Source organism: Staurois parvus, unplaced genomic scaffold (assembly GCF_062004578.1).
Source record: "Staurois parvus isolate SC_StPar_1 unplaced genomic scaffold, SC_StPar_1.0 ptg000191l, whole genome shotgun sequence".
Lineage (NCBI taxonomy): Eukaryota > Metazoa > Chordata > Amphibia > Anura > Ranidae > Staurois > Staurois parvus.
In genome coordinates this window covers 3,615,554-3,641,962 of record NW_028317987.1, presented here as the reverse complement: position 1 = coordinate 3,641,962, position 26,409 = coordinate 3,615,554, and the positions used below count along the sequence as shown (strand labels likewise).

Genomic DNA, 26,409 nt, shown 5'->3' with positions numbered 1-26,409 from the left:
AAGGAGGTGGTGGCAGTGTGAAGGGTTAATTGCGTAATTAACCTGACCCAGTAACAATTGCGCTCAGGCTGCTGGTACATCGATTTGTAGTCCAGTGAGCTGCAAAAACATTGTGCGGGGTGCAGCTGGGTGTGGCATTGTTACGCATGTGACATCGCAGTTTTAGATTGGCTAGTCCTTCGGTCACGAGTCTGGTGAGAGGGGCAGGGATTTCATATCGCAATCGTCACACTGTGTATTATTAATAGAGATAAGAGTGCTGTCATGTGACCTCCCAGAATCCTCCTCACCTCTCCGATCAGGTCTGTGTATTATTAATAGACATAAGAGTGCTGTCATGTGACCTCCCAGAATTCTCCTCACCTCTCCGATCAGGTCTGTGTTTTATTAATAGAGATGAGAGTGATGTCATGTGACCTCCCAGAATCCTCCTCACCTCTCCGGTCAGGTCAGTGTTTTATTAATAGAGATAAGAGTGATGTCATGTGACCTCCCAGAATCCTCCTCACCGGTCAGGTCTGTGTTTTATTAATAGAGATAAGAGTGATGTCATGTGACCTCCCAGAATCCTCCTCACCTGTCAGGTATGTGTTTTATTAATAGAGATTAGAGTGATGTCATGTGACCTCCCAGAATCCTCCTCACCTCTCCGGTCAGCAGGTAGATGATCTCCAGGGTGAGGTTTAGTATCTTCTCAGTCATGTGACTCCGGTCCTCCTCCATCCTCATTGGTGCCATCATGTGATCTATACAGGTCTCCTTGTAGACGGATAACTTTGGGAAATGAAAGTAAGAATGATTTGGATGGTATTGGTCACACAATAATAGGATGTGGATGTGAGGGGGGAATAGGAGGGTTGCTGGACATTGAAGAACTACTCCCCCCATGGGAAGACATTTTGTTTGGACTGTTTAGTGTTTTATACATTTTGGAGGTCCCGGGACCCTCTTGTCCTGTCAGATCAGAAATCCCCTTTTCTCTGTTGGGTTTGTTTGGTCTCTGAACTGGTTTTGATAAGTATTAGATCTGCAGACAAGGAATGATAAATATGATCCTTCCTATGACTAGTTTGCTCTGAGGCAGTGCTATGAGGTCAATGTCGGCTCATCATGATGTCCAAGAAGGGGAACTTGATGACTTTTGGCCATAGTTGCTGGCTAATCAGGACAATTGGCAGAACTCCGGCTGTAAGGCTCCAATCTCCGGCAGCCTGCTGACTGACAGGAGTGATGTCACTGTCACTCTCTGCAGTAAGAGAAGGGATTGGATGGGATAGCAGGAGGATGGTGCTGGTGGAGTAGAGAGCTGTGAGGAAGGAGCCTATTCTCTTCCCTCCAATGACAGCGCAGTGTGGGTAGAAGGAGGACAGGAGGGGGAGGGGTTTGGTTACCAAGTATACTGTAGTATCCAGGACATTGTACAGAGTGGTGGTGGGTTCCTGGGGCTGTGAATTCCAGCACCGGGCACTACCAGAGCCTGTGTCATGGGAGGTATTGGAGTGTCTCCTGAAGATGTATAGCACTGATCCCCTGACTACATTTTAGTCAATAATGCACCGAGAATCCTCCTCTAAGAACAAGTGCCCACCAAGGGTGAAGGATTGTCCTTCTGCATTCCATTTGGTATCTTGGAATACATTATTTGACCAGTGAGATGGTAAGAAGGTGAAGGTTGCCTTCCTTTCCTGGTAGGAGTTCTGTAAGGAGCTCTGGAAAGTAAGTGCAGGTAAGAGGACAACCGGAGACCAAGAGCCCCCCTCCCTACCTCAGAGTCCCCCTGAGCCTGACAAACTTTTCCTTCCTCAGAGCCCTGCTCCCCGCCAACCCTATCAAAGACCCAGATTCCTTCAGCTACTCTACCCCCTCAAAACCCTTTAACTTCACTATCCCCTCAGGGGCCCCAAAGTCTCCCATCCTCAGTAACCCGAGAGACCCCTCAGCTCCTCTACTTCCCTCAGACCCCTCAGTATTTCCCTCCCTCTGATACCAATGATGGAACATATTCTTCATGGCCGGCTGGGCAATGTTTTCTTCCTCCTGAGCAGCAATGTAAGGGGCTCTATGCTCCATACTCCTGACCCCGGCACTCCATCATTGTGTTGGCTGCATAGTGTAATGATTGCCCATTGGCTGCCTGTGTAGTGTCATCATTGCCCTTTGTAGGCCATGTATGGTCAGGATGGTCCTTGTCTTGTCTATTTATTGTCAGTGCTGTTTGTTTAGAGGACCATATTACAAGAATTTATCTCCACAATGAGGAGAATGTTCCGGCCCCGGAAGTGGGGGAATGTTCTGCCCCTGAAGGGGTTAATCTGGGTTCCCACACTATATATGTGTGTATCATCATCTGCTGGAGATAAAAGACGTCACAGTGACTATGGAGGAAGAGGACGGACGTGACCGTGGAGGAAGAGGACGGACGTGACCGTGGAGGAAGAGGACGGACGTGACCGTGGAGGAAGAGGACCGACGTGAATGTGGAGGAAAAGGACCGACGTGACTGTGGAGGAAGAGGACCGACGTGACTGTGGAGGAAGAGGACCGACGTGACTATGGAGGAAGACGACAGACGTGACTATGGAGGAAGACGACGGACGTGACTATGGAGGAAGACGACGGACGTGACTATGGAGGAAGAAGGTGGACGTGACTATGGAGGAAGAGGACGGACATGGCTACGTAGGAAGAGGACGGACATGGCTACGGAGGAAGAGAACGGACATGGCTACGGAGGAAGAGGACAGACATGATGGGGGGGTTACTGGGTGTAAATAGAACATAACATCTTATTACCTCCTCTGCTGCCACTTCCACTAATGTCTCCTCTTCTTTGTGCCACATGGAACTTTCTGTCTTTATTCCAGATGACTTCCTGTCTGTGCCTGACATCACTTCCTGTGTGTACCTGACATCACTTCCTGTCTGTGTTCTACAATAACTTCCTTTCTGGATAGAAGTGAGATCACCACCTTGTGGAGCTCAGAGGAACTGCAGCCCCGAGAAACATTAAAATAACCGTTCCTGTGGATTTCACGAAAGATCAAAAATAACTAAAAAAAAAACTGAGAAAAAATAAATCTAGCTCTTATGCAACCAACTATTTATTTTCCAATATCTTTATTGAAATTTTTCAAGTTACAGAAAATGTAATAGACAAGTGTCATGTTATAAAATAAGGTATGAAATATCCCCAACAAACAGGCGGATGAATAAACAACAGACATCCCGCAGGGAAGCAGGAAATGTGTGCAATAATGACTGGAGACGTCACATAGAACATTCCCAGCATTAAGTCCACCTTGTACAGGGGAAGCAATAATAGGAGACATATGGATCACACAGAGCATTCATCATACACACCACACATAGTGCACAACACATACAACATGGAACTACACTAGCACCAGAACATGGGAAATAAAAGAGACAGCAGAAAGGAAGAAAGGAGGGTAACAGTAATGAGAGGAGGAGGAAGAGGAGGGGAGGGGAGGAGGAGGAGGAAGAGGAGGGGAGGAGTAGGAGGGGAGGAGAGTAGAGGAGGAGAGGGGAGGAGGAGGAGGAGAGGGGAGAGGGGAGGAGGAAGGGAGGAAGAGAAGAGAAGAGAAGAGGAGAGAGGAGAGGGGAGGAGGGGAGGAGGAGAGGAGAGAGGAGAGGGGAGGGGAAGAGGGGAAGAGGGAAGAGAGGAGAGGGTAGGGGAGGAGGAGAGGGGAGGGGAAGAGGAGGAGAGGGGAGGGGGAGGAGAGTGAAGAGGGGAGGAGAGGGCAGGAGGAGGAGGAAAGGAGAGGGGAGGGGAGTTGAGGAGACGGGAGGGGAGGAGAGGAGAGGAGTGGAGAGGGGAGGAGAGGAGAGCGGAGGGGAGGGGAGGAGAGGGCAGAAGGAGGAGGAGAGGAGAGGGGAGGAGAGGGGAGCCAAATCAGGAAGTACTAGGGCATGGAGATGTATGGAATCCACGGATCCCACGTTTTATCACATTGGTAATGTAGCTAGGGGCAGGATTGTGGATGGCTTTGTAAGTTGTGGTTAGTATTTTGAATTTTATAAGTTGGGTTAGTGGAAGCCAGTGGAGGGATTGGCAGAGAGGCGCAGCAGTCGCTGATCAGTTGGTAAAGTGTATGAGTCTAGCAGCAGTCGCTGATCGGTTGGTAAGGTGGATGAGTCTAGCAGCAGTCGCTGATCGGTTGGTAAGGTGTATGAGTCTAGCAGCAGTCGCTGATCGGTTGGTAAGGTGTATGAGTCTAGCGGCAGTCGCTGATCGGTTGGTAAGGTGTATGAGTCTAGCGGCAGTCGCTGATCGGTTGGTAAGGTGTATGAGTCTAGCGGCAGTCGCTGATCGGTTGGTAAGGTGTATGAGTCTAGCGGCAGTCGCTGATCGGTTGGTAAGGTGTATGAGTCTAGCGGCAGTCGCTGATCGGTTGGTAAGGCGTATGAGTCTAGCGGCAGTCGCTGATCGGTTGGTAACGCGTATGAGTCTAGCGGCAGTCGCTGATCGGTTGGCAAGGTGTATAAGTCTAGCGGCAGTCGCTGATCGGTTGGTAAGGTGTATGACTTTAGCGGCAGTCGCTGATCGGTTGGTAAGGTGTATGAGTCTAGCGGCAGTCACTGATCGGTTGGTAAGGTGTATGAGTCTAGCGGCAGTCGCTGATCGGTTGGTAAGGTGTATGAGTCTAGCAGCAGCATTCATAATAGACTGAAGGGGGATAGCCTGTGTAACGGAAGACCAGTGAGGAGGGAGTTGCAGTAATGGAGGCGGGATATAACCAAGGCGTGGATAAGTTGTTTTGTGGTGTCATTGGTCAGGAAGGGGCGGATATTGGAAATGTTCCGGAGGTTGAGGTGGCAGGATTTAGCCAGTGAGTGGATGTGGGGCCCAAAGGAGAGGTCTTAGTCTAGGATTACACCTAGCACCCTGGCATGAGGGGAAGGACCAATGGTTGTTCTGTTGATCTTGATGGGAAAGTCATGAGTGGGGGATCGGGGGGAGGTAATATTACAGCTCAGTTTTTGAAAGATTGAGTCTAAGGTAGTGATGTGACATCCATGCTGATATGTCGCTCAGTAGATTTGTGATACGTGAGGAGATTGAGGGGGTGAGCTGGGGAGTGGAGAGATAGATCTGGGTGTCATTAGAATAGAGGTGGTATTGGAAGCCATGGGAGGTTATCAGTTGGCCCAGGGAGGAGGTATAGAGAGAGAAAAGGAGGGGTCCAAGGACAGAGCCTTGGGGTACCCCAACAGGAAGAGGATCGGAGGAGGAGGAGTTGTATGTGACACTGAAAGTGCGCTGAGAAAGGTAAGAGGAGAACCAGGAGAGAACAGAGTCATGGAGGCCAATGGAGTGGAGTTTACTGAGGAGGAGCGGGTGGTTGACTGTGTCAAAGGCAGTGGAAAGGTCAAGGAGTATGAGTATGGAGTAGTGGCCATTGGTTAGGATGAGTATGGAGTAATGGCCATTGGTTGGGATGAGTATGGAGTAGTGACCATTGGTTGGGATTAGTATGGAGTAGTGACCATTGGTTGGGATTAGTATGGAGTAATGGCCATTGGTTGGGATGAGTATGGAGTAGTGGCCATTGGTTGGGATGAGTATGGAGTAGTGGCCATTGGTTGGGATGAGTATGGAGTAGTGACCATTGGTTGGGATGAGTATGGAGTAGTGGCCATTGGTTGGGAATAGTATGGAGTAATGGCCGTTGGTTTTAGCAGTTAGTAGGTCATTAGTGAGTTTTAGTAGGGCAGTTTCTGTGGAATGTTGTGGGCGGAAGCCAGACTGTCGGGGATCAAGAAGGTTGTTGTTGGTGAGGTAGCAGTTTATACATTTGTGAACAAGGCGCTCGAGAAGCTTGGAGGCAAACAGGAGCAGGGAGATGGGTCTTAAGTTATACAAACAGGTGGGGTCCAGTGAGGGTTTTTTGAGGATGGGGGTAACCAGTGCATGTTTGCTCGGGGAGGGAAAGGTGCCCATGGAGAGTGATAGGTTGAAGATGTGGGTTAGAGAGCTTAGGATAGAGCAGGAAGGAGGCTGCAACAGTCGTGAGGGGACAGGATCCAGGGGACAGGTGGTGAAGCGGGCCTTGGAAAGGAGTTCGGTAACTTCCTTGGTGGTAACAGGGTCGAAGGAGGAGAGTGTAGAGTTTGGTGTTGGGCCTGGTATGTTGGTTAGAGGAGGAAGCTTGACACTGGAGATCTCATCATGAATTGTGTCGATCTTCTTTTGAAGTGACTGGCAATCTCCTGTGCAGTAAGTTGGTGGGTGGAGGCATTGGAGGGTGGAGTATGGAATTAAGGGTAGAGAAGAGTTGATGAGGATTGGATGAGAGGGTCTTGAGAGTGTTATAGTAGGTTGGCTTAGCAGCGTGGAGGCTGGAGATGTATTTGAGAAGAGCGGATTTCAGGAATTTCAGGAATTTAGTTTTACGCCATGCTCATTCAAGAGTGCTGCTGCGTCTCTTGAGACTTCTGGTGTCATCTGTTTGCCAGGGTTGTGACAGGCGAGGCCGGGTTCGGCGTGTAGAGAGAGGAGCAAGAGCATCCAGGGAGGATGATAGATAGTTGTTGTAGGCAGATGTGGCCAGCTCTGGGCAGGACAGGGGTGCAATTTTATCATAGAGGCGCTCAGTAGTAGAGTGGAGAAGGTCAGGGCTGAGGTGATGGAGGTTTCTACAGGTAATGGTTTGCTGGTTGAAGGTATGGGAGGTAGGAGGCATGTGAGGGTTGGAGGCATGGGGGGTAGGAGACATGGGAGGTAGGAGGCATGGGAAGTAGGAGGCAGGGAGGTAGGAGGCATGGAAGGTAGGAGGCATGGGAAGTAGGAGGCATGGGAGGTAGGAGGCAGGGAGGTAGGAGGCAGGGAGAGTGTGAAGCTGATAAAGTTGTGATCAGAGAGAGTAAAGGGGTGTTAGAGAGGTTACAGGCAGTGCAGAGGTGGGTGAATACAAGGTCAAGGTTGTTGCAATTGGAGTGGATGGTGGATTGTGACCATTGTGTTAGGTATAATGAGGAAGTTAGGTTGAGTAGTTGAGAGGTGGCAGGGGTGTGAACATTGACTGGGATGTTAAAGTCACCGAGGATGATGGCGGGCACCTCAGAGGAGAGAAAGCCATGCTGAAAAGTCATTGAGAAAGCGTGACACTGGGCCCGGGGGCTAGTAGATGACTACGATCCTCAGACAAACAGCAGAAAAGAGACGAATACAGTGCATTTCAAAAGAGCGGAGGGACAGAGACGGAGGCGCAGGAAGAACCTGGAACATGCTTTGTGGGGAAAGAAGAAGTCAGACTCCACCCCCTTTTCATTCGCTGGGTCTGGGTGTGTGAGTCCAGAGGAGGCCGCCATGGGAGAGTGCAGCTGAGGAGACAGAGTCGGAATCCTGGAGCCAGGTTTCAGTAATAGCAAGTAGGTTGAGGGAGTGGGAGAGGAAGAGGTCAGTGATAGTAGAGAGGCTGAGCTGGCATTCCAGAGGGCACATAGGAGGGAGGGGTTGGTGCTTGGAAGCAGGGGGATTGAGATGAGAGATTGAGGGTTGCGGCTGTGGCCGAAGAGGGGAGGTTGCTGCTTCTGTGGGTTGGAGTTTGATGGTGGAGGGCCAGGGTTTGGGGCAATGTCTCCAGAAGTTAGTAGTAATAGGAGGGTGAGGGAGGTGAGGTGGGAGTGAGATTTATATGAGGGCAGATGTCGCAGTGATTTTGTAGCGGTGACATTATGTGGACCAAGAGAGAGCAGGTGATAAGTGCGGTGATATGGAGAGAGCAGGAGATAAGTGCAGTGATATGGAGAGAGCAGGAGATAAGTGAAGTGATATGGAGAGAGCAGGAGATAAGTGCGGTGATATGGAGAGAGCAGGAGATAAGTGCAGTGATATGGAGAGAGCAGGAGATAAGTGAAGTGATATGGAGAGAGCAGGAGATAAGTGTAGTGATATGGAGAGAGCAGGAGATAAGTGAAGTGATATGGAGAGAGCAGGAGATAAGTGCGGTGATATGGAGAGAGCAGGAGATAAGTGCAGTGATATGGAGAGGGCAGGAGATAAGTGCAGTGATATGGAGAGGGCAGGAGATAAGTGCAGTGATATGGAGAGGGCAGGAGATAAGTGCAGTGATATTGAGAGGGCAGGAGGTAAGTGCAATGATATGGAAAGGGCAGGAGATAAGTGCAGTGATATGGAGAGGGCAGGAGATAAGTGCAGTGATATGGAGAGGGCAGAAGATAAGTGCAGTGATATGGAGAGGGCAGGAGTGAGGGTGATATGTACAGGTTGTGGGGGGTGGGGGGGTAAACAAGAGAGAGTTTGAGAAGAGAGGGCATTATAGCAACAGAGAGAGCTAGCGAGAGCATGCTGGAGAGAAGAGAGATAACAAACGAAGGCAGGCGGGAAGAGGGAAGAGAGGGAGGAGAGGGAAGAGAGGGAGGAGAGGGAAGGAAAGGGAGGAGAGGGAAGAGAGGGAAGAGGGAGGAGAGGGAAGAGAGGTAAGAGAGGGAGGACAGGTAAGAGGGGGAAGAGAGGGAAGAGAGGGAGGAGAGGGAAGAGAGGGAGGAGAGGGAAGAGAGGGAAAAGAGGTAAGAGAGGGAAGAGAGGGAGGAGAGGGAAGAGAGGGAGGAGAAGGAAGAGAGGGTGGAGAGGGAAGAGAGGGAGGAGAGGGTGGAGAGGGAAGAGAGGGAAGAGAGAGGGGAGAGGGAAGAGAGGGAGGAGAGGGAAGAGAGGGAAGAGAGGGAGGAGATGGAAGAGAGGGAAGAGAGGGAGTAGAGGGAAGAGAGGGAGGAGAGGGAAGAGCACATGCAATCTACTTGAGGTGGAGCACTAATGTTTGTACTTGCTTTAGTTAAAGTGCCGCGTTGAAAGTGCAATGTACTTAGTGCTGTAATGCGTACTTTGTGCAAGGAATGCCCGCCTCTCCCTTGTCAGCTGTCCCCCGGACTGTACTGAATTTATACTTGGATGGAGGGGGGGAGGTTACGCAATCGTTCAATTAAGAACTAATAAATGACACATGGGGGAGGGGTTCTGCCCTTCACAATATACAGGCAGGATGGACACAAGGTAAGGCAAGGTGTCTGATCTCAGCTGAGGCTCTATGAGGCTCTATGTGGCTCTATGAGGCTCAGGTCATGTCATACAGGAAGTATACACAATAGTTACAAAGAAAACAGAAACAATCTAACAATGTAGATAATTTCAGGCATGCAAAGTAGCTTAGCGATTGAGAGAGCAGTGAAAGCAGTGGTCACCGGGGGCAACAGGAGGCAGTTGTCAGTTGCGGTTAGAGCAGGAAGTTTCAGAGGGCGATGGAAGCAGTGGTTACCTGGAGATCAGAGGAGAGATGATGAGAGGATGTTGGGATGTTCCATTGTTGCCGTGTTGGAAGTGCGATGTACTTAGCGCCGTAATGCGTACTTTGCGCACGGAATGCCAGCCGTCCCTCTCCATAGTGATTCTCGCTGCTAACAGCATAGAAGTAAGACACTTAACCCCTCCCCTACCGGGCAGTTCTACCCCCTTCCTGCCCAGGCCAATTTTCAGCTTTCATCGCTGTCGCAATTTAAATGACAATTGCGCGGTCATGCAAGATTGTACCCATATGACATTTTTATTATTTTTTTCACACAAATAGAGCTTTCTTTTGGTGGTATTTACTCCCCGCTGGGGGTTTTTATTTTTTGTGCTCTAAACAAAAAAACAGCAAAAATGTGAAAAAAAGGTTTTTCTTTGTTTCTATTATACAATTTTGCAAACAGGTAATTGTTCTCCTTCACTGATGTGCGTTGATGAGGCTGCACTGATTGGCAGCACTGATGGGCACTGATAGGTAGCACTGATGGGCACTGATAGGTAGCACTGATGGGCACTGATAGGCGGCACTGATAGGTAGCACTGATGGGCACTGATGGGCACAGATAGGTGGCACCGATGAGGTGGCACAGATAGGTGGCAGTGATGAAGCGGCACTGATGATACTGCACTGATATACAACAATGTTGGGCACTGATAGGCAGCACTGATGGGCACTGATATGCAACAATGTTGGGCACTGATAGGCAGCACTGATGGGCACTGATATGAAACAATGTTGGGCACTGATAGGCAGCACTGATGGGCACTGATAGGCAGCACTGATAGGAGACACTGGTGAGCACTGATAGGCAGCACTGACTGGTGGCACTGCTGGGAACTGACTGGCAGCACTACTGAGTGACGACACTGCTGGGAGGCACTGGTGGGTGGCAATGGTGGGCACAAGTGGGCGGCACTGCTGGGCACTGATCATTAGCGCCCTGATGATCGGTGCCGATCCCTCCTCTGACAATTGCTGGTTATCGGCAGTACTTTCCTCACACCGTGACAGCGTGAGGAAAGTGCAGCTGATAACTGGCTACTTCATTTCCCGGTGATCTGCTGTGTCATTGGACACGGCTGATCACGTGGTAAAAGGCCGCTGTGATTGGCCTTTTACCACATCATGTGATCAGCTGCGTCCATAGCACACAGCCATCATGGAGATTGCAGAGTGCGTGCCTCTGGGGGCACGTGAGAGGGCGTGTTCTGGGAGGACGTCATATGATGCCCTCCCAGAACTGGCCGGCCGCAGTGAAGCCGTCATTTAGCTATATGCGGTTGGCAAGTGGTTAAGGGTATTTTTTGGTACTGTAAGTGGAAATTTATGGAAGAGGGCCAATTCCGGGGCCCTACCAACATTAACCCCCATCACCCTGTACATAAGGTTAGACATGCAGATCCAAAATCTAGTAACTATCAGACATTGCCACCAAACGTGGAACATAGAACCCATCTGGCCGCTACACTGAAAGCACATTGGTGAGGCAGAAGGATGGTCCTCGCCATCTGAGTAGGGACCCGGTACCATCACAATAGTTTTATAGTTTGCTTCAATTCAGGTAGTAATGATGGAAACTTTAGATAATTCCAGGGCTATGTCTTGCCAAGCAGATAGATCATAACTAACATTCAGGTCCCGTTCCCATTGATCCATATAGGGGAGTTACAGTTTGGATCAGCAAGAAGGGCATACACCACAGAAATACGGCCTCTAGAGAGATTTGTACACTGACAGGAAAGTTCAAAACTGGTAAGAATGGGCGCTCCATCTAGTAAAACTATTTTTGAGCTGATAAAATAGGCAACTTTATTATATCTGAACATTTACATGGGGGGCATCTGTAGTTTCTCTGTAAAGTACTGAAGAGGATAAAAACCTTACACCCTGGAGGTAATCTATCCACAGCAACCCTTTGTTGATCCACCATTGGAATTGGGCCGGGACCAGACCCGGTACAGATTCAGGGTTACAAAAAACTGGGGCTAAGGGAGCATGTGGGGAGGCTAATGGTTTGCGATGGTGTACTCTGTCCCAAACTGTCAATGAGAAAGACAGATTAGGACATAAGATAGGAGGGCGAGATCTATTAGGGAGCCAAGGCAAGGAACCGACCGCTAAAGGATGGCAGGAAAGAGCTTCAATAGAAACCCAGAGGGGAGTTCCCTTAGCTGTAGTATAGGCCAATTGCACAATTTGAGCAGCTTGCAAGTAAGTATAGAGATAATATTCACATTCCTTCTGTACTGAAATGTATTGTAATTGTACTGTCTCCCTTATATTGTAAAGCGTTGCTCAAACTGTTGGCACCGTATAAATCCTGTATAATAATAATGAAGACCAACCCCACCTTGCGACTTTAAAGTGTATAATATCTTCTGGTTCATCTGATGCCTTCTATTGTTCCACACAAAACAAAGCACCTCTGCCTGTAGGAGCCGCAGCTAGCGTCTCAGAGTTGGTATCAGTAAGGTCCGAAAGATGTATAATAGTCGAGGTAAAAAGGTCATTTTAATAGAGTTGATCCTTCCAAACCAAGATACAGAGTAAGCAGCCCAACGATGAAGATCTTCCCAAAGTCATTTGAAAAGAGGGGGATAGTTTGCTTGGTAAAATAGGGTCTCAATAAGTAGTTGCTAGCCCATTGAAAGTCATATAGAGTTTGAAGCCATTGCTCCATTGAAGAAGGTAACAAAACATTAAGGGCTATCATTTTATGAGAATTTAGAGTCAGTCCAGAAAGTTCAGAGAAGTGACACAAGAGTGATAATAGATTAGGTAGAGTACTAGAGGGGATGTAATATACATGGGAACATCATCAGCAAAAAAAGAGCATTCATGTTCCTGATGACCACAGGGGACCCCGTGGATTCCGGCTTGAGAGCGGATCGCCATAGCTAAGGGTTCTATTGCCAAAGCAAAAAGCAGTGGGGAGAGTGGGCAACCATGTCTAGTGCCACGTCGAATTTGGAACACGGGGATCTGTAACCTCTAATGGACACTTGAGCTGAGGGGGTGTTGTATAATGACTGCAAAAGTGTAAGAAATGCAGGACCAAATCCAAAAGCTTGCAAAACAGTAAACAAATATTCTCAAGTTAAGCTATCAAAAGCTTTATGGAGGTCCAAAGAAAGAAGCAGCAATTCCCTAGAAAGAGGGGCATCCCAATTAGAGCAAACAGCAGAAATCAAAGCTATGGACCTTCGAATCTGATCTAACATTTGGCAACCAGATATGAAACCTGATTGGTCTTTGTGAACATACTGCACCAAAAAGGAATTAAGACTCAGGAACAAAAGTTTTGTCAATATTTTCAGGTCACAATTTAGTAGCGAAAAAGGCTGATAATTAAGGATATCAGTCGCATCTTTATTAGGTTTAGGAATAATGCTAATATATCCTTTATTTTCATCTAAAGGAATCACCCCGTCTTCTCTCAAGGAACTGAAGTAAAGAGCCATATGAGGGAGAAGATGATCAGAGAAGATTTTATAGTAAACATTTGGTAAACCATCGGGACCCGGGGACTTATGTGACATCAGCATTTTAATAACTTTACCAAGTTCCTCACTAGTTATAGGTCATTCCATAAGTTCCCTGTGGGCGTCGGCAAGTGAAGAAAGCTGCAAGGGTCCTAAAAAATCTTGAAGCACGGAAGGCTCAACAGGCTGGTGTGGACTATATAAGGTAGAATAAAACGTATTACATTCTTGAAGGATCTTCTGAGGATCCTGTGAGATGTGACCTCCAGGAAGGCTAAGCTTAGGAAGCTCCAAGTAAGTATGTTTAGGGGAAAGTTTAGAATCCGGTTTGTCTCGCCATGTGAAGAAGTTATGATTCATCCATCATAGCTGGTTTTCCAGTTTTGTGGTGAGACAAAGATTAAGCTCCAAACGAGCCTGTTGTACCTTAAGTAACAAGTCCGGAGTTGGAGTAATTTTATGTTGGGCCAGTAAAGCCTCGTATTCCTTAGTTTTGGCAGAAATCAACTCTTCACGAGATCACTTTAGTCTAGAGACTTGTTGGATAAAAAAAACCTCTGATAGAAGCTTTATGAGCTGCCCAGTTAATAGCCGGGGTCATGTCTTCTGCTGTACTAATGGGAAAGTAAGAGTTCAAATGCTCCACCACTTCAAGGCGAGCTGACTCATTGCTAAGAAGGGACTCATTCAATCACCAGTGTGACTTGGCCAGATTGGCAGTTAAATTGGAGATTGCTAGCATCACCGGGTCATGATCTGACCAGGGTGTCCATACAATTTTAGCCGAACACAACTTAGGCAGCAGCTCCGTAGGGAGAAAGATGTGGTCTATATGTGAATACCGGTTGTGAGCTCTAGAGAAATGAGAGTAGTCTCTAGAAGTAGTATTGGCCTCTCTCCATGCATCCACCAAATTATAGCCGTATAAAAGTTGAGCAAATTTGCGACTTTGTTTTGGGGGGACGCAAGTTTGATCGCATGCAATTTATCAAGTGTTTGATCTAAAGCCAAATTCGAATCCCCCACTAAAATGACATCACCTTCCAGTTCCAGAGCTAAAGATTGAAACAGGGATCAAAAAAAGTCTAATTGATTCACATTAGGGGCGTAGTAAATCAGGAAAGTCACTAAGTTTCCCCCCAAGTGGCCTTTAACCAATAGATATCGCCCTTCCTTGTCTCGTATCACTTTAGATTCAGTAAAGGATAACTTCCGGGCCTAACAGAGCGCTACCTCTCATATTTTCCCAGATGCATTTGCAAAAAAGCACACAGGGAAATCTCTATGAATATAACGTGGTGTGAAAAAGAGACAAAATGGGTTTCCTGCAGAGCAACTATATCAGCTCCCAGGGACTTATAATGAGAAAAAACCTTGAGACGCTTAGAGGGGGATCCCAAACCTGCACATTATGGGAGAGTAAGGGAACAACGCCACTATTAGGTCTTAAGGTCTCAATCCAAATTACAGACTGGCTATCCTGGGAAATCAGAGAGCTAGGACAGGGCACAGCTGAACTCCAGATACGGGTTGCTGATCTGGACACCCTTGTTCACAGCCATACAGATGAGCTTGAGGCCCTCAGAGAGGAAAATCTCATCCTACAGTCTTGCCGGGAGGACTTAGAGAATAGGGCCTGGTGCTCTAACCTTCTCATCCGCAGGATGTAGAGACCATCATGGATCTGGACACCGTTTGTTCACAACCATACAGAGGAGCTTGAGGCCCTCAGAGAGGAAAATCTCATCCTACAGTCTTGCCGGGAGGACTTAGAGAATAGGGCCCGATGCTCTAAACTCCACATCCACAGGATACTAATGACCATCACAGATGTACAGTCCAAGGTAGCTGCTCCTTTTCAAGATCTGGCACCCTCCATCGCAACCGAGCATCTGGAAATGGACAGGGTCCACAGGGCCCTCACACCTCATCAATTCAATGGTCCCCCTTGGGACATAATTGCCAAACTGCACTATTACCATTCTAAAGAACAGCTCCTTTCTGCCACACGTGGCAAGGAATCCCTTGTGGCTCCATCCCGGTACAACCAATTGAAGTCAAGTGATCTGCCTGTACACCGCTTGTCAGCAAATGGTTAAAGGAGCTTCATTCCAGTCACAGCATTTATTTTTGCACATAATGGCCAAGTTGGTGTTTTAGGATCACTAGCAAAAAACTGGAGTATTGGGGAGGGGAGGGGGTTAAAGGAAGGGATCTTAGTCAAGGAGGGGGAATAGGAAGGAAGGGGAAGGGCAGGGTGGTTCTCCACAAATGGGGGTATTAATTTGAGGTGTAACCACACAGCACAGAGTGGGTGGGGAGGCCCCAAGAGACGGGGGATAGAAGAAGATGCACACAGGATGGACAAACAATAGATGAAAGTGACTTTTACATCATTAAACTTTCCAAAGTGAACCTCTCTGCTGCTCAGATTCTTCTTCTTTCTAAGGGTTTGAGGATTCCTCTGTTATGAAAGGTTTGTGCTTTGAAGCAGTTAAAGATTTATATTTATTTGCCCGTACATGGGTCCTGAAAGCATTACATTCTACAAACAATAGATAAGATGATCCTTTTCATGGACTGATTAAGGTTTGGACCCAGCTCTCCAGAAAGGAGTATAGAGCTGTGGGTCCCCCACAGGTGCTCCTGGTGCCTCCTCTCCATCTAATCCACTTTCTATGGAGGCACTCATGTGGGCTTGCTCCTGAGCCACCCTGTCTGTGGCTATTGACACAGACAGTGAGGCTTGGCCCCGCATTCTGCTTCTTCATCATAGAATTTGAATGACAGCAGTGGGAGCCAATGACTGATTCTTCAGACCCAATTTAAGAGATTTAGTTGCCTGATGGGATGAAGGTCATGTAGAGGATATTGAAGATGATTTAGCTGACATAGCTTTAGAACTGGTGGAGGAAATTCAGAGATGTGAATGGTGAGGAACACATGGTCCTGTCCCGATTAGATAATGGGGGTTTTACATGTTTAATCTTCTTTATTGGCAGTAGCTGGAGTTCAGTGTTTTGTGGCTGCAGTTACCAGAGAATTAAAAATGGTGAATTTTGGAAAGATGGCATATGGTATTCTGATGGGTGAAGAACGTGTTGCTGTGGACAGCTTAAGACAAAGATATGTGTTGGTGTGTCAAAAGATCCTAAAAAATAAGGAATGGTACACTAAGGTAACAACCATCAACCTGGAGAAGGATCAGAAGATCAAAAGATCCCCTTTAGTATAACTGATGAAGCTTTTGGGAAGAGTATCATTGATAAAAATCCATATATATATCCACAGATACCATTTTTATAGGCTTTCAAAAGTCCATAAACGGGTGGTTGTCCCCCCTGGGAGTTCTATTATCTCAGGATCGGTGTCCCTCACTGAGAAGGTCAATGAGTATACTGATACATTGTTACAATCTTTTGTGGTGGCTTTGCTCTCATATGTGAGGGATACTTTGCACCTCCTGAACGTTTTAAGTGATCTGTTGGTACCTGATATGTCATCTTGGCTACATTAGATGTAGAGGCATTATATTCCTACTTCCCTCGTAAGAAGGATTTGGAGGTTATAGAAAAACACTCAACTGCAGACCTAGAATCCTGTTCTCACATACAAATTTTATTTTTGGTTTACTTAATTTTTGTTGGAAAGTCATACATTCATGTTTGGCAACACATGTTATTGCCAAGCACAAGGTACTGCAATGGGTAAAATAATGTCCACAGGCCTAATCTTTATGTTGAAGAACAGGAGAACTTGGCGATTAGGCCTTGTCAGGGTACCTGACCACCATCATTTGTTGGTTCAGATACATAGATGATGTTCTCATCCTCTGGCATTTAGAACCTGAGGACCATAGGACGTTTGTAGATTTATTGGGATAAAATTATTTCAATTTGAAATTCACATATACCTACTATGCTAGGACCATTACACTTTTGGATGTAACTATCCATAATATGAAGAATGGTACCTTTTATTTGTGTTGGTATTGGGTGGCTTTGGGGTGTTTTTATGTTTAATCCAAGCTATGCTCTTTGGGTGCTAGTGTCTGGTGTTTGTTTGTCCCTTTGGGTGCCCCCGATTTTAGCTTGCATTATGGACCAGTAACTCTTCCTTTTTTTTTTTGTTCCGGCAGAGGGGGGTCTGGAACCTGCGACGATGTGCTTCGCAGTCCTCCTCCCTAACCACTAGACCACAGGCCTCTGCCTAGCCTGGCGTAGCGCGGTGACGTATTTCCGGCGTGGCGGCCATCTTGGTACACCTGTGGATTCAGCTGTACACCCAACTCATATACACATATCCTCAATTGAGAGCATGAGGGTTTAATGTGGACTGGCTGCTACGTGAGTTATTTTATTATACATGTGATGTTCCTATGGTATAATAAACCTTACTGCACTATGGGAGGATCCGTTTGTTTTGTTCTGGGAAAGTGATATTTCATCTACACTTGAAGAAGAGCTGAGTGGGAATACTGTATCCTGAGAAGTGGTTCTGGAGTGCCTTGGTGCCTGGAGGATCTGTGAGAGGGATCCATACTGCTCTGTGACCCGCAAGGGTCGAAGAGTTGAGGTGAGAGGCTAATCCAGAAGGTGGTTGGATTCACAAGTTATCTACACCCAGATACCTGCACGGTTTTTTGTTTCACCTGTGGTCACCTTACAGTATATTGGAAACACAATTCTACCAAAATCATTAATTTTTTCACCTTTAATATTCCAATATTGGACTTTTTTCACTTAATATTTCATTATTGGACTTTGAGTTTGCGTATATTATTTAGATATTACTTCACTTCACATTGTGCACGTGTGATGTTATATATGTATGTGTTTTCATGCACATGCGTATTGATTTATGTTTTGCGTTTTGTTATTATTTTTGTGTTATCACTTAGCACCTTTTTATTATATTTATTATTATTGTTTTTTATTCTATTCCACATTCACTTTAATTAGTTTGAATGTAGCACAGCATTTATATGGTTTTTATTGTCAATATATTGATTTATGTCATTGTATTCCACATTCACTTTAATTTTTGAATGTAGCGCAGCATTTATTAGGTTTATCTTCCTTTTTTGCCACTTGGGGTAGTGTGTGATGTGGTGTCATACCCTGCCCATCGTGCAGTCACCTATACATGTGCATCATGATGATTTTGTACTTTATAATTTTCTTTTGTGTCTTGGTGCTTCCAATGTGCAGATGTAATGATGTCACATCACTGATGTGCCTTTGGCTGGCTTTTTCCAGTGGGAGGGACTGAGTTAAACAGTGGAATACCCTTTTATTCAGGGAATAGGGGCAGGAATGCTGTTTGGCATTCTCCATCTCTGTGGGTGCCATCTTTACTGCCTGGTCTGTTATTTAGGGGGGGTGTACACTACTGTGGATTGGGCAGTCTCTGAGAAAGTTGGGATACCAACACCAGTCACACATCAGTCTTTCCTCCATCTGATCCTATGGTGGTGCTCTCTATATCTCTCCATGATGGATAGACTTTTGTTCCTATGAGGTAAAGTACCTATGATAAATGACAAGGCTAAACCCACCTGGAGACTTTCTCCACACCTGGAGTGTGCTGAGTTCTTGGAGAACGTCTACACAGTGTTGTCACGGTCAGGTGCCAGGATCAGGGACCAGTAGCTATAGCAGTGGAAAAGCTTCCACCATCCAGTTTACAAGCAGGTCACCCTGCAGATGATGCGTGCTCACCTGAGGTATGTGTTCTAACCACTAAACTGTATTCACCAGTTCCTAATGGTGGAGATGGGTTTGGCTGCATGTTAGTACCAGGTCACAGTCCCCAGGATCGCCCCATCAGCAGGTGAGCAATCCAGGGTCCAGTAACAGAGATAGCAGGTAGGGAACAAATAGAAACGTAGGCAGTAAACAAGCCGAAGGTCAGTAACAAGTGGTTTCAGGTTGGGATCGGGCAGAAACGTGGTACAGGAACAAGCCAAAGGTCAGTAACAAGTGGTGTCAGGTTGGGATCGGGCAGAAACGTGGTACAGGAACAAGCCAAAGGTCCGTAATGAGTGGTAGCAAAAGTATGGATGGCAGCAGGAGGGACAAGAGTGAGATATTGGCTGGAGAAGGCACAATAATCTGGCAAAAAGAAGTGCAGAGACATGACTTAAATCAGGAAGTTCATGGGAGGACCAAAGAATGCAAGGTTCAGCAGAAAACAAGGCACAAGGCAGGATTGTCCAATGGATCAGGCAGAGTGCTGTCCAGCATTCCTGGAACACAAGGCTGTATATGACATACTCCTGACCATTGCACTCTATACACAGGGCTGTATATGACATACCCCTGACCACTGCACTCTATACACAGGGCTGTATATGACATGTTCCTGACCACTGCACTCTATACACAGGGCTGTATATGACATGTTCCTGACCACTGCACTCTATACACAGGGCTGTATATGACATGTTCCTGACCACTGCACTCTATACACAGGGCTGTATATGACATACCCCTGACCACTGCACTCTATTCACAGGGTGTCATGAATGGACTGGCCAGCAATGGTGGGACTCGCCTGCCTTTTGATCTGCAGTACCAGGGCTGGCCAGCGGGTGCTCCCAGCAATCAGAGACTCAACTTTGCAGCTAGCTAACACCTGGAACTGATTATGCTGGGGTATTTAAGGGATGGCCAGACCCACAGACTCTGCCTTGGTGTTGTGTTTGTCCTGGGCCCTGTATCTGTCCTGCATCCTGTTTCTGTTTCTTTGCTGACTTCTCCTGCTCTGATCCTGGCTTGTGCCCCTGACCATCCCTCTGCCTGACCCTCTGTACCACGCTGCTTGCTACCTGTTCTGATCCCTGGCTTGTGACCCTGACCATCCCTCTGCCTGACCCTCTGTACTACGCTGCTTGCTACCTGCTGAACCTGGCCTGTGACCCCGACCATTCTCCGCTTGCTCCCCCTGTACCTACCTGCCCAATTGATAGTGACCCAGCCTGCCTGACGACGCTTGCTTGTATGTACTGTTATCTGTGGGTGGTTGGTTGGGTTTGTTTGCACTGTATTATGTTTAGTATTGCACTGCGTTTATGTTTGTATTGTTAGTGTTAATAAATTATATTGTTTATCACATATCTGAGGTCTGCGTTTCCCTGCTTCAGTCACACACCTCTGGTCATACCTGGGAGCCCTGACATTACACCAAGGCCAATCCTGACCAGAAGTGGCTGCACAGGGAAGCCATCTTGGCTTGTTGATGGGAAGGATGGATCTGGATGAGGTTGTGTATTTATCTCTGCTAGTGTTTGATGACAGAGAGTATGCTTATCAGACTCTGAAGGAGTATCCCCGGGATCAACTGCTAGAATGTATACGGATCGCTCATGTTCTAGTAGATCAGGGCACAGAGTTCTCTGAGGTGCAGCCATTGATTGAGGTTTGTGCTGAGTTGGTTTCATCTGGTACCCCCGAATGCAGAGATGAATTTTTGCCGCCATTTAGTGCAGACCAGGTAGAGTCCCTGGTGTGGTTATTAGAGGATGATGTGGGTTACTTTCTGGAGCATTATTCCACATGTTCACCACAGACACTAAGAGATTGTATAAACGCAGTGCAGTCATTGACCAGACAGGCTTTGTGTAAGCTCAGCTTTGTTCAACCCATACTGCAGACATGGACAGACTTGTTGCACCCAGCCTCAGTCAGCTTACAAAGACCCAGTCCTGCTTCTAATCTCTTTCCTCAAAGCTCTACTCCTGTATTCCCAAGACTCCCCCAGTTACAGCCCAGTATACTTGGCTGTCTACCGCATGTCAGTACCCTGTTCCCACTCGCTGCACCAATCCTGCCTTTAACCCTGTAAAAAAGCCCTCTGTAGCAACCGCTCCCTCTCCTGTTCCATCCTCCAGTTCTTCTCTGTCTCCAGCTGCTCCATTTGTTTGCAGACCTGCGTTTACTTGCAGTGCTCCAGTGGTTAAAACCAGAAAAAAGCGAAAATTCTTTCCAACCAATACCATCCTGCCAGTATCCAAACCGGTGAACCTGCCTTCCGTGGTTCAGCCTGAAGCCTCTACTCAGCCTGAATCCTCTACTCAGCCTGAAGCCTCTACTCAGCCTGGTGCCTCTACTCGGCCTGGTGCCTCTAGTCAGCCTGATGCCGCTACTCAGCCTGATGCCGCTACTCAGCCTGATGCCTCTACTCAGCCTGATGCCTGTACTCAGCCTGATGCCTGTACTCAGCCTGATGCCTGTACTCAGCCTGATGCCTGTACGCAGCCTGATGCCTCTCTTCGGCCTGAAGCCTCTACTCGGCCTGATGCCTCTACTCGGCCTGATGCCTCTACTCGGCCTGAAGCCTCTACTCGGCCTGAAGCCTCTACTCGGCCTGAAGCCTCTACTCAGCTGGACGCCGGCATTCAGCCTGATGCCTCTACCCAGCATGATGAACTGATCCAGCCTGACGATCCTATTAGGCCAGTTGACTCGATGCCCGCTGTTGATCCAGATGATCCGGTACCTGATCAGGTGCCCGCTGTCGTGCCAATTGACTCAGAGCCCGCTGTCGTACCTGGTGACTCGGTGCCCACTGCCTTGCCAGATGACGCGGTGCCCGCTGGCAAGCCAAATGACCTGATGCCTGGTGACCCAGTGCCCGCTGTCATACCTGGTGACCCGATGCCCGCTGTCGAGCCAGACAATCTGGTACCTGATGACCCGGTGCCCACTGTCGTGCGTGTTGACTCAGAGCCCACTGCCTTGCCAGATGACGCGGTGCTCGCTGTCAAGCCAAATGACTTGATGCCTGGTGACCCGATGCCCGCTGTCCAGTCAGACGATCCAATGTCTGACCCAGTGCCCGCGGTCATACCAGTTGACTCGGAGCCCACTGCCTTGCCAGATGACGCGGTGCCCGCGGTCGAGCCAAATGACCTGATGCCTGGTGACCCGATGCCCGCTGTCCAGCCAGACGATCCAATGTCTGACCCAGTGCCAGCGGTCATGCCAGTTGACTCGGAGCCCACTGCCTTGCCAGATGATGCGGTGCCCGCTGTCGAGCCAAATGACCTGATGCCTGGTGACCCGATGCCCGCTGTCCAGCCAGACGATCCAATGTCTGACCTAGTGCCAGCGGTCATGCCAGTTGACTCGGAGCCCACTGTCGTGCCTGGTGACTCGGTGCCCGCCGCTCCGCCTGGGGGCCCGAGACCTGTCGCTCCGCCTGGGAGTCCAGCGCCCGCCGCCCCGCCTGGGGGCCCGAGACCTGTCGCTCCGCCTGAGGGCCCGAGACCTGTCGTTCCGCCTGGGGGTCCGGCGCCTGCCGCTCCGCCTGAGGGCCCGAGACCTGTCGCTCCGCCTGGGGGTCCGGCGCCCGCCGCTCCGCCTGAGGGCCCGAGACCTGTCGCTCCGCCTGGGGGTCCGGCGCCCGCCGCTCCGCCTGAGGGCCCGAGACCTGACGCTCCGCCTGGGGGTCCGGCGCCCGCCGCTCCACCTGAGGGCCCGAGACCTGTCGCCCCGCCTGGGGGCCCGATGCCAGTCGCCCCGCCTGGGGGCTTGATGCCTGTCGCCCCGCCTGGGGGCCCGATGCCTGTCGCCCCGCCTGGGGGCCCGATGCCTGTCGCCCCGCCTGGGGGCCCGATGCCGGTCGCCCCGCCCGGGGGCCCGGTGCCTGCTGCTCCGCCTGGTGGCCCGCTGCCTGCTGCTTCGCCTGGTAATCTGATGTGCCTCTGCCCGGAGTCCTGCCCGATGTGCCTCTGCCCGGAGTCCTGCCCGATGTGCCTCTGCCCGGAGTCCTGCCCGATGTGCCTCTGCCCGGAATCCTGCCCGATGTGCCTCTGCCCGGAGTCCAGCCCGGTGTGCCTCTGCCCGATGTGCCTCTGCCCGGAGTCCAGCCCGATGTGCCTCTGCCCGGAGTCCTGCCCGGTGTGCCAGTCTTTGATATCCCGCCAGTTACCAGACCCGGGCGGTGGAACATTTTGCCCAGTTAGGACTGTTTGGAGCGTCCTGAGGCCGCTCCTTGAGGGGGGGGGTACTGTCAGGAATGGACTGGCCAGCAATGGTGGGACTCGCCTGCCTTTTGATCTGCAGTACCAGGGCTGGCCAGCGGGTGCTCCCAGCAATCAGAGACTCAACTTTGCAGCCAGCTAACACCTGGAACTGATTATGCTGGGGTATTTAAGGGATGGCCAGACCCACAGACTCTGCCTTGGTGTTGTGTTTGTCCTGGGCCCTGTATCTGTCCTGCATCCTGTTTCTGTTCCTTTGCTGACTTCTCCTGCTCTGATCCTGGCTTGTGACCCTGACCATCCCTCTGCCTGACCCTCTGTACTACGCTGCTTGCTACCTGTTCTGATCCCTGGCTTGTGACCCTGACCATCCCTCTGCCTGACCCTCTGTACCACGCTGCTTGCTACCTGTTCTGATCCTGGCTTGTGACCCTGACCATCCCTCTGCCTGACCCTCTGTACTACGCTGCTTGCTACCTGCTGAACCTGGCCTGTGACCCCGACCATTCTCCGCTTGCTTCCCCTGTACCTACCTGTCCAATTGATAGTGACCCGGCCTGCCTGACGACGCTTGCTTGTATGTACTGTTATCTGTGGGTGGTTGGTTGGGTTTGTTTGCACTGTATTATGTTTAGTATTGCACTGCGTTTATGTTTGTATGGTTAGTGTTAATAAATTATATTGTTTATCACATATCTGAAGTCTGCGTTTCCCTGCTTCAGTCACACATCTCTGGTCATACCTGGGAGCCCTGACAAAGGGCTGTATAGGACATACTCCTGACCACTGCACTCTATACACAGGGCTGTATATGACATACTCCTGACCACTGCACTCTATACACATAGCTGTATATGATATACTCCTGACCACTGCACTCTATACACAGGGCTGTATATGATATACTCCTGACCACTGCACTCTATACACAGGGCTGTATATGACATACCCCTGACCACTGCACTCTATACACATAGCTGTATATGATATACTCCTGACCACTGCACTCTATACACAGGGCTGTATAGGACATACTCCTGACCACTGCACTCTATACACAGGGCTGTATATGACATACTCCTGACCACTGCACTCTATACACATAGCTGTATATGATATACTCCTGACCACTGCACTCTATACACAGGGCTGTATATGACATACTCCTGACCACTGCACTCTATACACAGGGCTGTATATGACATACTCCTGACCACTGCACTCTATACACAGGGCTGTATATGACATACTCCTGACCACTGCACTCTATACACATAGCTGTATATGATATACTCCTGACCACTGCACTCTATACACAGGGCTGTATATGACATACTCCTGACCACTGCACTCTGGGCCATTATTTATAGGTAACTGTAAACTGATGACCTGTAAGGGCTTTTAAAGCGTCACCTATGAGCAATTTTTGGGTACCAAAGATCTCCCTCATTGCCCTGACATACAACCTTTATTTTTGTTCAATACATTTTTTATTGTACTTTTAATTTAATAAGATTGAAATCAAAAAGTGGGTATCAGTAAAGGAAGGAATCCGATTGGTCAGGAAGATTCCTTGTCTGGAATGTGGGGGCGGAGTCATTATTATTGGTGTACAATACAATACACAATGTGTTCCATTATTATAACAAAGTATTGTAGAAAAGATCCCAACATAGAAAATGGGGGAAAGGAGGAAATAAAGGCGGATATGAAGGGGAATCTGTGTACGGGGAACACCTTAACAATCACCACCATTTTATTCTCCAGGGCCTCTGATGTCACAGCATATATATTTTTTGGGGAGGGGTTTAGCTAACCTTCAGGCCCCAGATCTGCATTTTCCCATTTGTGCAAAAATGGCCCTGGCAGTGAAAGGGTTAATGGGAGCCAGTATGAGTATCTGTGGACATGGAGTGAATTGTGGGGCCCCCTTTGTGAGAATAGCTACCACATGTGTGGGACTGTTTTTATAGGAGTGTGGTGCGGGTCTCTGTGGTGTGGTGCAGGTCTCTGTGGTGCGGGTCTCTGTGGTGTGGTGCAGGTTTCTGTGGTGTGGGTCTCTGTGGTGCGGCGCGGGTCTCTGTGGTGCGGCGCGGGTCTCTGTGGTGTGGTGCGGGTCTCTGTGGTGTGGTGCGGGTGTCTGTGGTGCGGGTCTCTGGGGTGCGGTGCGGGTGTCTGTGGTACAGTGTGGGTCTCTGTGGTATGGTGTGGGTCTCTGTGGTGTGGTGCGGGTCTCTGTGGTGTGGTGCGGGTTTCTGTGGTGCGGTGCTGGTCTCTGTGGTGTGGGTGTCTGTGGTGTGGTGCGGGTCTCTGTGGTGTGGTGCGGGTGTCTGTGGTGCGGTGCGGGTCTCTGTGGTGTGGTGCGGGTCTCTGTAGTGTGGTGCGGGTCTCTGTGGTGCGGTGCGGGTCTCTGTGGTGTGGTGCGGGTCTATGTGGTGCGGTGCTGGTCTCTGTGGTGCGGAGCGGGTGTCTGTGGTGCGGAGCGGGTGTCTGTGGTGTGGTGCGGGTGTCTGTGGTGTGGTGCGGGTCTCTGTGGTGTGGTGCGGGTTTCTGTGGTGTGGTGCGGGTCTCTGTGGTGCAGTGCAGGTCTCTGTGGTGCGGTGCGGGTCTTTGTGGTGTGGTGCAGGTCTCTGTGGTGCGGGTTGCAGTACACTCTGGATACTTGGGTGTGGATTCCATGGAATCAGATGGTGTCACTTCCATTGCTGGAAGATATTTCCCCACTACATCTAGGCTGCATTTATGGGATTCCTCGTCATGTAATAGAATGCTCCTCATACTGCTGACCCCTTGAAGGGGAGGGGCGTTCTCCCACCAGGGATCATTGGGTATGGGGCACTGCTGACCCCTTGAAGGGGAGAGGCGTTCTCCCACCAGGGATCATTGGGTGTGGGGTACTGCTGACCCCTTGAAGGGGAGAGGCCTTCTCTCACCAGGGATCATTGGGTGTGGGGCACTGCTGACCCCTTGAAGGGGAGAGTCGTTCTCCCAACAGGGATCATTGGGTGTGGGGTAGATGGAGCTGGATGATGGAGCCTCTAGTCCTAGGGGGGCTTCCAGTAGTAAAGGTAGACTGAGACTACAGAACCTCTTATGGGATATACAGAACATTGGGGGGGACTTGTGGATGTATTGATAGACTTCCCACTGATGATCCCATTCCTGATCCCGCCTCCTCCTGACGTTCTAGGTCCCTAATTACTCTCTATGCAGTGAGATGTTGTATTGTAATCATTATGAACGTTATCATTGTTCTAGAACATCTGGTGCATATATTGGCTCCTGAAGAAGTGGACTATGTCCTGGAAACGTGTCGGGACACTGAGAATGCCTTCTTCTGGATATCACGCACTTTATCATTGTTCTAGAACATCTGGTGCATATATTGTCTCCTGAAGAAGTGGACTATGTCCAGGAAATGTGTCAGGACACTGAGAATGCCTTCTTCTGGATATCACGCACTTTATCATTGTTCTAGAACATCTGGTGCATATATTGTCTCCTGAAGAAGTGGACTATGTCCAGGAAATGTGTCGGGACACTGAGAATGCCTTCTTCTGGATATCACGCACTATATCATTGTTCTAGAACATCTGGTGCATATATTGGCTCCTGA

General features: G+C 49.0%; 1 protein-coding gene across 1 annotated transcript in view; it reads right to left on the bottom strand.

Annotated features, from left to right (window-relative positions):
- Window positions 1-26,409, bottom strand: part of LOC149461885 (uncharacterized) — an 82,471-nt gene that overhangs the window by 25,929 nt on the left and 30,133 nt on the right. The window contains exon 5 of the mRNA XM_089677733.1: window positions 23,190-23,216. Coding sequence (XP_089533859.1) covers window positions 23,190-23,216 — 27 coding nt within the window. The remainder of the gene's footprint in view (window positions 1-23,189; window positions 23,217-26,409) is intronic.